The sequence below is a fragment of the Sapajus apella genome, unplaced genomic scaffold (genome assembly GCF_009761245.1).
Source record: "Sapajus apella isolate SASKATOON/1434 unplaced genomic scaffold, GSC_monkey_1.0 scaffold17, whole genome shotgun sequence".
Classification (NCBI taxonomy): Eukaryota; Metazoa; Chordata; class Mammalia; order Primates; family Cebidae; genus Sapajus; species Sapajus apella.
In genome coordinates, this window is record NW_022436957.1 from 1,949,386 (window position 1) to 1,963,741 (window position 14,356).

The window sequence follows — 14,356 nt, forward strand, 5'->3', positions numbered from 1 at the left end:
GTGTGTGTGTGTGTGTGTGTGTGTGTGTGTGTGTGTGTGTGTGTGTGCGCGCGCGCGCGCGCGCACGTGTGTATGTGTATGCACAAATAATTTAAATATCTGTTACTAAAAGAAAACCCAGGTATCTATGCATATTTATTTTCACTTTTTTCTTCAATAAAGCTTTTTTTCACCCTCATAATTCACAGGGACACTTGTGAAATACCAGAAAGGCATTCTGAGGATATAAATTACCACCATTTGGACGGTGGCTCCAATTTGAATGAATTACGATCACAATTTTACTGGGTGTGTACAGAAGACATGACATACCCATTGGTCACAGTAAAGCACACAAAAGAGTGTCAAGTTATCCAAGTATTTATTTGTAGATATTTAATCCACGGCAGAGAAGTGTCTTTTATTTTCTCATATAAAATGCAAATATAAAGTAAAAATCTTCTATTAATAATTTATTCATCATACACTACGGGAAATGTCTTCTGCTCTATGAATAAGAAATTTCTTTTCTCATGATCCACTGCTTCTTTCTGGTTCCTAATTTGCTGTTTTTGGCCTCATTTATTTTACCATTACCAGCCATTGGGTAGTAAATTGTGGAAAAATGAATAAGCAGAGATTTTAAGGGCTGCTTTAAAGTGCTCCCTTGGAAAATCTGTGAGATTAACATCTCTTACCTTGCATAAAACATAGAACAAGATTCTCTTGAACTTGTAGAAGTAATAACCAGTTGTCATATTAATGCAAAGTAAAAAAAATCATAACTTATCAATATTAAATGAAAATTAGATAGCATTTTAATGGTAATAAACATTCACTGGGAACATTGTGAAAACAGATCCTAATTATCAAAAGGAAATACATTAAAAAGAGAAGGCCAAACAGGATACAAATTAGAGCAGTATAAGGTATGAGACAACAAAAGTTTATTTCATTTTTATGTATCTGCTCAATACTGATAAAATGTCAGGCATTTGGAAGCCCTTATCAAAGAAGGGGGTACCTGCACAGGTATAGATTCTGATCTTTTGTGTCCATCAGAATTGGGATCTCTTGGAGAGATACTTAAGGTAATGACAGCCCTATGGATTCAGTAAAAATCATAATAGTAAAAATGTTAAGGGAAGACCAGGCATGAAAAAGGTGTCAGCAAGACTTCTTTTCTTGGAGAACAGTAGATTTATGAAGATAAGCAAGGAGGGGAGCAACTAGAAGGACTGGTCAAAAGACCCTTTCAGAGAAGTGGGGCTTGACCAGCAAGGATAATTCAGCACTCATTTTTGGGCTTTAAATTGCCTCTCAGACAGACACCCAAATGTCCAGCCAGAGCCTTATTATATAGGAAAAATAAATGGAGTTCCATGTATTTTGTAACCGAGGTGGGAAAAATCTGCTTTTAGCTAATCCTACAGAGTCTTACCAATGAAGAAGGGCTTGAGTACTTTTTTGTTGCTTCTCCTCTTTAAAAAAAAAAAAATCATTTCTTCTACATAAAGACCAGAAGAGCAGTGTGTGAGTTGTCTGCATGAGTGCCTCAGACCTACCATCTTTTAAAAAAATCCTTTCACTTCTGGTAGATAATGTATTGAGCAATTTGGTAACTTTAAGAAGAAACTTCACAGCAGCAAAATATTTTAAGAAGAAAAATGTTTACAAAATAGCCATGGTGTGAAAAGAAAGATGCACATGGCTAGTTTTTTGTTCTTTTTCAGTTCTGAGATGCTCTTATCTTTTTTTTTTTCTTTACATGCTGAAAAAGGCAGTCCTGAAAGAACAGGACTTGTTAACAACAGCATCTTGTTAAAACACTTTTTGATGTACTTCACTGTGAGCAGACTATTAGAAACCTATGTTGGAATCAATGTGAAGAAAAAAAAAAAACCGATATTCCAGCCCTCCCAAAAAAAGATTCTTCTAAGGTGCTGCAGAGTTTTGCAATTTATAAAAATAATTAAGGAGACCAAAGCTCCAAAGTAGTATATTAACTTACAAAATAAAATTTGGAAGGGAGAAAAGAGACTATACATGCAAGTTTTAAATTTCCATTTTCTCTTCTTGTGACCAAGCCAAGGAAAAAAAAAAGAAAAGAAAAAAAAGATGAGCTTCTCTGTAAAGAGAAGTTCATTGCTCTTTTCATGTCTAGAAACAACATTTATACTTCTCACAGTGATTTGTCTACTGTACACGGTAACTGGGATTAAAAATGACAGTGATTTCTATACAAGAAGAAAATATAATTAAAGCAGCACACCAAAGTGTACTAGTTTTAAATAAGGGGAGGAAAAACAGATTGAAATGAAAAAACAAAAAAAGGAGAGATAGATAGATATAAAATCATGCATCAGGGTTGAGCTTTGAAAAAACAAAAAATACCTTCATCTTCACCACGATCATTACTGGTTATATCATCTGCGTTTTTCTTTGTGTTGGCTCCTGGGGTCATATTGAGAAAGAAAATAAAGGGAAAAAAGAGAATTCAAAAACAACAGGTTTGCAAAAAATTCAGAAAAGAGAGAGATGCTACCCAGTAAAAGAAAAAAAAAGAATGTAACACAAAAAGTTGAAATCGGTTACATTTGGATTTCAAAAAAATGAGATAGGGAAATGCAAAATGCATATAAACATAAAGATGTCAAGAAGAACAAATTCAAAATGTTACTTGCAAAAATTATTACACATCCTGTGAATATGCAGTTGGGGGTTAAAATGATGCTACCGTAAAAAAGAAATGCTAACGTGAGTTGTTTTAAAAAAAGAGAAAATTAAATTATTAGAAAAGATATTTTCCACATTCTTTAAAGAAATGCATATAGCGTATTCAATGGTCCTCTGATTTTAACATGTTATAATTTAAATAAATTTTTGAAATGTTACTGATACATATGGTTAGACATTTTCATAAGGCAAACAAAAACACACACAGTAAACATGAAAGGCCTTTAATCAAAGTATCATAAAATTGACATTAATTTCATGCATTAAAAAGTTAAAAACACACAATCTTAAAAAGTCAGAAATGTCACTAATTTAAATTACGAAGATTTACCTCTACTCCGTATTTAGAGAACTGCTATCCATTATTCACTCTTGTTTTCTTCTATTAAAATTTACTACTTGGAATAAGTATTTAAGTCGGGACAAAACATTATAGACCATGTCCTCTGTGTTTAAAATAGTTATTAAATATCATTTGAAAGTTATTGGTACTTGAATTTGTTAAAGAAAATAAAAATCAAAGTCACCTACCTTGATCACCTCAATAAGATCTGCATAGAAATTTTAATATACCCAAAATGCAGGAAGAGGCCCTTAAGGATAGCAAAAACTAGCTTATGCTCTTTGTGCACAGAGCACCACTTTGTTTTTTATATTTCCAGATTTAAAAAGTGTAAACATTTAATTTTACTGGAATTAATTAATTGGCTCCATTGTTTCCTTTTTATAGACAGATGAAGCCTATATGTGCATATCTCACTATCAATAACTTGAACTGTGTGATTTAAAACAGTCTTTGTCTTCCTATAGGGTTCTAGGATAAGCGGATTAAAGCAGAGGGAAAATACTGTCATCTCCAACACTTGCAAATGAAAAACATTCTTCCGTTCTACATAACTCAGAAGAGGTTAAACATATTTTGAAATCAAGACTTGATATTGCTGTTTCCATACATCAAACAAAAGTTAAATAATGTCCATTTCATGGGGCTTAATACCCTTTAAAACCAGACCTGGGTGGGTGCGTGGGTGTGACAACCTTGCTGATTCATTTTCTGTCTTATAGATTTGTATTTTCTAGGCATTTCATATAAATGAACTCATACAATATGTGGTCTTTTGTGTCTGGCTTATTTTACTTAGCATAATGTTTTCAGTGTCCATTCATATTGTGCCATTCATCAATACTTCATTCCTTTTTATGGCTAAATTATTTTCCATTGTATGGGTATAACACATATTTTAAATCCATTTATTTGTTGAGTGACATTTGGTCTATTTCTACTTGTTGATTATTATTAATAAAGCTGCTATTAACATTTATTTGTGTACTATTTTTTGCATGGATATGTTTTCATCTCTATTGCATGGATACTTTAGGGTGAAACTGCTGTTTCATAAGGTAAATTCATGTTTAATGATTTAAGAAACTGACTGACTATTTTCCAAATCAGCTCCAATACTTGGCATTCTCACCAACATTAATATAGAGTCTTTATTTCTCTATTACTAGCCAACATTTGCTAAATATCTTTCTTATAGCCATATTAATGGATGTGAAATGGTGTCTCATTGTTGGGATTTTTGTTTGTTTTGTTTTGTTTTGTTTTGTTTGAGACAGAGTCTTGATCTGTTACCCAGGCTGGAGTGCAGCGGTATGATATCTTGGCTCAGGACAACCTCCACCACCTGGGTTTAAACAATTCTTGTGCCTCAGCCTCTCAAGTAGCTGGAACTATGGGTGCATACGACTATACCTGGCTAATTTTTGTATTTTAAGTAGACATGGGTCTTGCCCTGTTGGCCAGGTTGGTCTTGAACTCCTGGCCTCAAGCAATCCACTCACCCTGGCCTCCCAAAGTGCTGGGATTACAGGCTGGAGCCACTGCACCTGGCCTCATTGTAATTTTCATTTGCATTTAGCTAATGTCTAATAACTAATGATATTAAATAGCTTCTCATGTACACTCTCTTTGGAGAAATGTCCATTCATTTATTTTTGCCTGTTAAAAAATAATTTCTTTGCTTCTTATTGAATAGCAAGTGGTTTGTTTGCATACTTTCTAGATGAAAGTCTTTTATCAGGAATATGGTTGGCAAATCTCCACTGCCAGTTTATGGCTTGTCTTTCGGTTTTCTCAACAAATGGCACTTTATGTTCTCAATGGTGCCTTTTGAAGTGTAAAAGCTTTTAATTTTGATGAGTTTTAATTAATTCTTTTCTTTCAAGGACTGTACTTTTGAGATCATACTTATGAAATCTTTACCAATCCATGGCCCTGAAGACCTTCTCCTGTGTTGCTGAAGTTTCCTAAAAGTTTAAGAGTTTTTAATTCTTATATTTTCAGCTGCCATTCATTTTGAGTTAATTTGGGGGTATAATAAGAGGTAAGGGATGAAATTCATCTTTTTACATATGAATATCCTATTGTCTCAGCACCATTTATTGAAAAGAAAAGACTATCCTTGCCTCCTTTAATTGTTTTGGCACCATTGTTAAAAATCTATTGCCTACAAAATGAAGGATTTATTTCTAAGCTCTTTGAATTGACCCGTGAACAACACAGGTCTAAACTGTGCAGATCCACTCGTGTGGATTTTTCTTCTGCCTCTGCCACCCCTGAGATCAATCCCTCCTCTCCCTCCTCCTCCTCAGTCAATTCAACGTGAAGATGAGGATGAAGACGTTTAAAGAAGATCCACTTCATTTAATGAGTAGTAAATATATTTTCTCTTCCTTACGATTTTCTTAACAGTATTTTCTTTTCTCTAACTTAGTTTATTAAGAGAATACAGTGTATTGTATATATAACATACAAAAGATGTGATAATTAGCTTTTTATGTTATTGGTAAGGCTTCCAGTCAACAATAGACTATTAGTTGTTAAATACTGGGGGAGTAAAAACTTTTAAGTAAATTTTCCACTGTGTAGGGGGGGGTTCTAACCCTTGCATTGTTCAAGGACCAACTGTAATTAATTATACTTCATTGGTCTAAATTTATACCCATGTGAGTTGCCTACTATCTTGATTACTATAGCTTTATAGTACCTTTTTAAAATAGGAAGATGGAAGCCCTCCAACTTTCTTACCCTTTTCCAAGGTCTTTTTGATTGTTCTAGATCCTTTGCCTTTCCATGCAAATTTCCAAATCAGCTTGTTAGTTGCAACAAAAACTCCTGCTGAGATTTTGATACAAATTACTTGCCAAACCCCAATTTTAAATTAATCTTATGTAGCAGAGCCTGACCCAGAAACATAATTAGATACTGCCTTCCCTGTTCTACATATATTTAATTTTTTTAATCCTTTTATTCTTTTTAAATAAACTGCTGCTCTATTTGTCCGTGTAAATATAACTAATTAAAGGTCTTTAAAACAAACCAAGCTCTCTTGAGTATCTAGTTCAGACACAACCACGGACTATGTAAATTCAGGTTTTAGAAGATTCAGGAAAAACAATTTGGCTAGAGTTTATTCAAGAATAAACCCATCTTGTGACTGGCGCGCGCACACGCGCACACACACACACACACACACACACCTTTAAAAAAACCTAGGTAGGCTGTGAGTTTCCTTTCTCCATTCTATTTCAAAATTCCAGAATAATATTCCTTTTCATACAACAATTAGCATCTCTGTAAAACCTCTATGCAGAACTGGTCGTAAATATTAAACAGAAGATTTAAACACTCCAAACAAAAGTACAGCCATTCTATTATCAAAATTTAAATATCATTTTATAAAACATCTAAACGTCCCTAATCCTGAAGAATATTCCAGCTTTTTTTTAACCTGTTCTTCTGATGTTCCCATTTAGTGCTTTATCTATGTTATTTTCAAAAGTCAGTCTATTTTAAATAGCATTTTATGTTATGAATGTAAGAGAAATACTTTGTAAAGAATTTTGAAAATGATATGGGTGTGGTGGCTCATTCCAGTAATCCCAGCACTTTGGGAGGTCAAGGTAGGCCGAGCTCAGGAGTTCCAGACCAGCCTGGGCAACATGGTGAAACCTAGTCTCTACAAAAATTACAAAAAAATTAGCCAGACATGGTGATGCATGCCTGTGGTACCAGTATTCGGGAGACTGAAGTGGGAGGATCACTTGAGCCTGGGAGGCAGACGTTGCAGTGAGCTGAGATCACGCCACTGCATTCCAGCCTGGGTGACACAGCCAGACTGTCTCACAGAAGACAAAAAAAAATTGGAGGCTGGGGAGGTGGCTCACGCCTATAATCCCAGCATTTTGGGAGGCCGAGGAGGGTGGATCGCCTGAGGTCAGGAGTTCGAGACCAGCTGACCAACATAGAGAAACCCAGTCTCTACTAAAAATATAAAATTAGCAGGGCATGGTGGCATATGCCTGTAATCCCATTTATTGGGGAGGTTGAGGCAGGAGAATAGTTTGAGACCAGGAGACAGAGGTTGCAGTGAGTTAAGATCTCGCCATTGCACTCCACCCTGGGCAACAAGAGTAAAACTCTGTCTCAAAAAACAAACAAACAAAAACCTCACAGTCACATATACTGCTGTTAACATTACAAGTCAGGAAAATAAATCTGTTTTTAATATAAATTAATTATTGCCACTTACATATCTAAATCATCATAGAAAGTCAACACATACAAATATGATCTTGTTATCTAAGCAAGTATATAAGAAAATAATAGAACCAAAAAGAAATTTCATCATTATTTTTCCTCAAGAGATATGATATTAAAGTGTATGGCTGGAAGCAGTGGCTCACGCCTGTCATCCCAGCACTTTGGGAGGCCGAGGTGGGTGGATGACGAGGTCAAGAGATGGAGACCATCCTCGCCAACACAGTGAAACCCTGTCTCTACTAAAAATACAAAAATTAGCTGAATGTGGTGGCACACGCCTATAGTCCCAGCTATTAGGGAGACCAAGGCAAGAGAATCACTTGAACATAGGAGGTGGAGGTTGCAGTGAGCCAAGATTGCACCACTGCACTCTGGCCTGGCGACAGTGAGAGACTCCATCTAAAAAAAAATAATAATAACAAAAAACAAGTATTAGTAGTTCACATTTTACTGTGTATTCTTTACTTTAAAGTGGGCAAGGTTAACTTTCAACTTAGTCTTGTTATCTTAAGCAGAGAAAGAACTTTTTTAAGCTAAGTACATTATTTCCATACAGGAAAAGTTGCCTAGGGTGTGGGGGCTGGGGAATAAATGTTTTCTTGGCCATCATAGATGAGGATGTGATTGATTATTTTGCCACTTGGCCACAGATGAATATGGGCATAATCTTCTAATCCAATGCAGAGAGGCAACCGGGGGAGAATTTGCAATATCCCCAGCTTTCTGCAGCAAGGAGGTGACTGGCATGTCCTCACAGACTGTCCATGATGCATGGGTTTATTCACTCATAAGCCCATTCCTTCTTCAAATATGTACTGACCCTTTTAACATGCAGTCCTGGCTAAGCGAGATAATGCCACACAGTCCTGGCTAAAAGATATAATGACACACCCACACTGAAGAGGGAGGTGAGCCTCAGAGACGGACACGCACACGGATCATTCAAATGAGGCAGGAAAATGCATGTATGAATTTAGGATCCTCTGCTGTTCCTGGTAGGAGAGTCTTGGGATAGAGAAGTGGCTGGTGAGGAAGTGGGTTAGGGCCCTAAATATGCACAGAAGAGCTGCAGCCCGGAATACATTTATGGGAGCAAAGAAGACAGGCTTCTCTGAGCAGAAGCGTGGGTTGGAGGGGGAGGGCACAGAAGAGACAAGAGCAGCTCCAAAAGATGAGAAGAACAGGTACACAACCTGGACACCCCCTCTTTCCTCCATACACCTAGAGGACAGAGTCTATCTAGGGAAAATATTCCATGCATACATTTGAAATATATTTGAGCCTCCACTTGAATAATACTACCACAATGAATTTGAAAGATGGCTCTCAGATGATTTTCAGATTGGATCACTGACTGATGGGCTTCACCCAATGTATATGCACCTTCAAAAACTGGTTAGCAACAGGAAAGTTCAGTTTCTGCATTTGAAAGAACTGCCATAGCTGACCTATGGGTTTTTTCTTTTCCTGAAATCAGAACATCTGAACAGGACCAAACTTCACTCTTAATTGAATTATGTGTAAGATCGGAGGCTTATTTTATGGAGCCTTCAGCAAAGGGGCTTCCCAGAAAGCAGCATGTGCAAGGATATTTCTTGTATTATAAGCTCTGGCAGAGAAGGTCAGTAACAATGTGTCATGCATACGGAAGGTCATCCTTTTGTGATGTTGGAAGAGGCTTCTGGTGACCAGGAAGGCTTAGAAAAGAGAACATCTGGAGGCTGAGTACCTGAAAATTAGTTTCTTTAAAATCATCAACAGTCATACTCTGAAAAATTTTGAAAAGACATCTGACAGTCTGAAGACCCCTGCTCCAGGGCACATAACTACTAGATAGGCAATTGTTGGATTACAGGGTGTAGTCAATTGACAGGCAAAAGGTTCCCAGTTCTACAATCCTCCCTGTGAATTTACTATTCTTCATACTTAGAGATAGAGTCTGTATTTTCGCCCCTTGAATCTTAAGTGGCTTTGTGATTGTATTTTTTCAAAAAAGCATATATATATATAGTGTGCTGTTTCCAAGACTGGGACTCAAATACCCCATATATATTCTTATTCTCTTATCTCCTGTACATATTCTTACTCTCTTGTGAAAAATTCAGACTATCCAGTTGGAGAACAAGAGATCCCATAGAAAGCAACTCATTGGCCCCAACCTAGGCAAAATTCCCTCCAGCGAACCCCCAATTACCTGAGAGAGCTCACCCCACATCAACAATTCATACACATGAATAAGCCCAGCCAAGACCAAAATAAATTTCCAGCTAACAAGATGCATAGGTTCATAAGCAGTAATAAGTAATTATTATCTTAAGGCATTGAATGTTAGAGTCCTTTGTTATGCAGCATTAGCTAACTGATACATAGGGTAATACTAATTTTATCTTCAGTAGATACTGGCATATTTCTTTCCAAACATGTTGTATTATGCTATACACCCACTAGCAGGTAAGAAAACTTCCTGGCTCCTACCCTCTTGCCAACACTTGATATTATCAGACAGTATTTGCCACTTTAATGGGTACAAAATATTAACAGTTTATATTTCAATTTGCATGTTCCTTAAAACTAGTACACATGTGCATTTCTATATTTGCAATCTTGATCACTCTAAATTCCGTTCTTGAATAGCAAGCTGATTTTTGACTGGCTGAACATATGTTATTGATTTATAGGAAATATTCGTATTCATAGATGCTGGCCTCTTTTTGAGCATGTAAAAGCAAACATTTAACAGCGCATAGCAGTGCTGCATTTCATTTGTTTGTTTTTTAGAGATTAAATCTTCTATGTCACACAGGCTGGAGTGCAGTCACATGATTGTAGCTCACTGCAGCCTCTAACCCATGGGCTCCAGTAATCCTTCCACCTCAGCCTCCCGAGTAGCTGGGACTACAGGTGTGCACCACCACATCCAGTTAATTTTTTTCTATTTCTTGTAGAGATAGGGTCTCACTTTGTTGCTCAGGCTAGTCTTGAACTCTTGGCCTCAAGTAATTCTCCGACCTCAGCATCCCAAAGTGCTGTATTACAGGTGTGAGCCACTGTGCCCAGCTCTGAATATGCAGTTTTCATAAATACCTTATAAGATGTGTAACTAATATCATTTTATAGCTGAGGAAAATTAGGTATACAGATATTAAACAACTTGCCCAAGTTTACACAGTTGAGCATTGGAGATATCTAGTCTATTGTCTTTAACCATTTTATTGATTTTCAATTATCTAAAGTAACTCTTTAAAATGGACATGAATTATAATTTATCACTATTTTCACTATAATTTCTGCTTTAAAAAAATCATTTAATCCAGAAACATAAAAACCTTTTATTTGGTTACGTATTTTCCTAACGGTTTTAAGGTTTTATTTCACATCTGGGTCATAACTCACCTGGAATTTATTTATCTGGATGGTATAGCATAGAGATTATTTTAATTTTTTCCTTAGATAACAGTTCCATTTTCAGCTACATAGGTATTACAGCTCTTTACTTACATGTCAAGTTTTATATCTGCCAGATTCTGTTTCTGTCTACCTTGTTCTGTTCTATTTTTCTATATGCCTAGCCTGTCCTAATTTATCTGGTAGGTAGGTAGGTAGGTAGATAGATGATAGATAGGCAGCACAGATGTCCAACCAAGAATCATAACCTAAATAAAGGTTGTCTGAGCAGCTAAACAAAGCTTGTTTTAGATGCTTACCTTTGAGATGGCTCCTTATGTAGCAAAAGCTAACTGATACACCACCATGAACATGGCTTAACTCATTTTATCATCAGGTTTCCTTTAGAACTTCGGAATTTTAGACTACCAAAATATTCAGCACATAAAATCTAAGTTACATGGTAAATATCTGTTGGATGAATCATGTATTTTTGGCTGCAAGCTCACCTCTATTATAAATAAGAGTCATACCAGCTACATAAAACAGTAATAAAAAGGGCCGGGCGTGGTGGCTCATGCCTATAATCCCAGCACTTTGGGAGGCCGAGGCGGGTGGATCATGAGGTCAAAAGATCGAGACCATGCTGGTCAACATGGTGAAGGCCCGTCTCTACTAAAAATACAAAAATTAGCTGGGCATGGTGGCACATGCCTGTAGTCCCAGCTACTCAAGAGGCTGAATCAGGAGAATTGCTTGAACCCAGGAGGCGGAGGTTGCGGTGAGCAGAGATCGCGCCATTGCACTCCAGCCTGGGTAACAGGAGCAAAACTCCGTCTCGGGGGGGGGGGGGGGGGGGAACAGTAATAAATACAACCTTCTATGTAACATGTGTAACTAATTCTCCACTCAAGTAGGGAAATGCAGTGTTGCATCTTCTTATTTAATTTTGAGAATAGATATTAAAATAATTCATGATGTGGCAGTAAAATGATTTTGGTTAGCATATGGTATACAAGAATTCTGTTATTTGTCATTTCAAAAAACTTGATGAAATACTTTTGTGATAACAGGAAAAGCAAGGTCTAATTCTAATTTTCTACTAGCTCAAAAATGCTTCATTGTAATAATGGAAATAGGATTTTCTGTATTTTTCTTGTTTTTCTCTTAGGAGCTTTGGAAGATAGACTGAGAGAAAAAGGTGAATAGTAATTTTCCTTTGTTGTTTTGCTGGATTTAGCAAGAATTGATTTCATACTTTTTCAGGTAGGAATCAAAATAAATCTAAAGATTTCATGAGTCTCTGACATTTTCCTATGCTTACTATTAGCATCCTAGAGCACCGTGTAACTTTCCATAATCATTTTTTGTTGCAGATTTTACTTTTGAAATGTTTCTGTTCTCAGGAATGAAATGCAAATCCTATTATCTTTACATGAGCCTATTATATTTACATGAGCATTTTTTTAAAGAATTTTCAGGTGATAGACGACATTATCTCAAGGAATCCATGAGCTTGAGATTAAAACAGTGTGCTTTAAAATGGGTACTAAATATTGTATTTCACTAGGTATTTTTAAATGTATGTTTATTAAGAAAAGTAATGTTGAAAAGAAAACTGACTTTTCTTTGCCCTAAAATGCCTGTTAAAATATTGTATTAAAAACCTAATATACCAATAGAAGATATATGTATATATAAAATGCACTATGTATACACACACATGCACACATGTCTATACATATAACCCTTGTCTAACGCAGTGGCTCACGCCTGCAATCCCAGCACTTTGGGAGGCCGGGGCAGGCGGATCATCTGAGGCCAGGAATTCAAGACAAGTCTGGCCAACATGGTGAAACCCCATTTTGCTAAAAATACAAAAATTAGCCAGACATGGTGGCACATGCCTGTAACCATAGCTACTTGGGAGATTGAGGCACAAGAATCACTGGAATCTAGGAGCTGGAAGCTGTAGTGAGCCAAGATCACCCCACTGCACTTCAGCCCAGATGACAGAGCGACACTTCATCTCAAAAAACAACAAAAAAACAAACAAACAAAAACCTAATAACCTCTAAACACACACACACACACACACACACACACACACACACACACACTAACCTCTAACAGGTATATATATATATATACCTGTTAGAAATTATCAGGTTTTTAATATAATATTTTAAGAGGTATCTTAGGGCAAATAAAATCAATTTTATTTTTGATGTGAATTTTCTTAATAAATATTCATAAAAATATCTAACAGAACAAAACAACAAAACGTGTGTGTATGTATACACACACACATACATATATTTGCATGTATTTTCTATATCTTTATTACATATTTTCTTATATGTGTACACATATTATACACATAAATATATATTTCTCCCTGCTATGAGATTGCAGAAAAGTTTGTGTTCTGTTGCATCATGCTTTTGTCTCTAGTCAGGACATAGCTGCTGATTAGTAGGTGGAATTTCTGTCACAGGACTTTTTGGTATGTGGCACAAGAATTCTGAAGGACAGGCACCTTTGGTGAATTCTCCTTTTGCTGTGTATGTAAGGAATAAACTGTCTAAATCTAAAAGCAGCCCAACTGTTGTTCCTAGTCAAATCATACAGAGCTCGTCTTTAGCTTTTCTTGTGTGTGTGCCTGACATAGTAAATGGTTCTATTCATTCCATAAAAACAAAATTAATCCAGATTCATACAAAATCATCCCATTCTTCAATTTTTGAGTATGTTGTAATAGAGATTTCAGTTAAGGGCCCTAAAATATATTTTTGAAGAAGCATCAGGTCACTCAAGTCTTTGGAAGATAGAGTAATTCTTACTACCCATTAAGGCTTTCACTACTCTTTTGAACTTAGCCAATTCACTGTAATGAAGAGGTTCTTTATTCTGTTCAGTTAAACAGTAGGTGGTTGGGCGCAGTGACTCATGTCTGTAATTCTAGCATTCTGGGAGGCCAAGGCAGAAGGTTTGCTTGAACACTGGAGTTTGAGACCAGACTAGGAACATAGTGAGACCCTGATTTTATTAAAAAATAAAAATAAAAAATCAAACAGGTGTGTTCCTGTAGTCCCAGCTACTCAGGAAGCTAAGGTGGAAGGATTGCTTGAGTCCAGGGAATCCAGGCTACAGTGAACTATAATTGTGCCACTGCACTCCAGTTTGGGTCAGTGAGACCTTATCAACATTAGCATAACTTAACCGTATGACACTCATCTCTCTCTCTCTCAGTGTGACTGTGTTCACTCATTTTGTGTAGTGAGCCATATTATTGGTTCAAAATAGTTCCTGTCCTTTCCTGGAGAGGTATTATTCTTTCCCCACCTTCTAATATCTTTCTACCTTAGTAATAAGCAAGTCCACCCACGACCGACATGAATTTCATAAAAACTAAATATGCCTTTGTTGTTACAAACTGCTAAAATTGTGGAGGTTTTTGTTTTGCTTTGTTTTGTTTTGTTTGGAGGATTTTTAGGGTTACAGAACTATTCTGCATGATACTGTGATGGTGGATTTATGTCATTATATATTTGCCCGAACCCATCGAATGTACAACACCATCAAGACTGTACCCTCCTGTAAACGATGGACTTTGGATGATGAGGATGTCAGTATAAATTCATGGATGGT

The 14,356-nt window shown here is 36.4% G+C and overlaps 1 protein-coding gene across 3 annotated transcripts in view; it reads right to left on the reverse strand.

Moving 5' to 3' along the window:
* The window catches only part of NLGN4X (neuroligin 4 X-linked), a 339,546-nt gene that overhangs the window by 133,182 nt on the left and 192,008 nt on the right, over nucleotides 1–14,356 (reverse strand). For 2 of the 3 annotated variants that reach the window (XM_032285849.1, XM_032285850.1), the window contains exon 3: nucleotides 2,374–2,433. The exons of the other annotated variant lie outside the window; for it this stretch is intronic. In XM_032285849.1, the coding sequence (XP_032141740.1) occupies nucleotides 2,374–2,433 (60 nt within the window). The remainder of the gene's footprint in view (nucleotides 1–2,373; nucleotides 2,434–14,356) is intronic. 3 annotated transcript variants of the gene reach the window in all.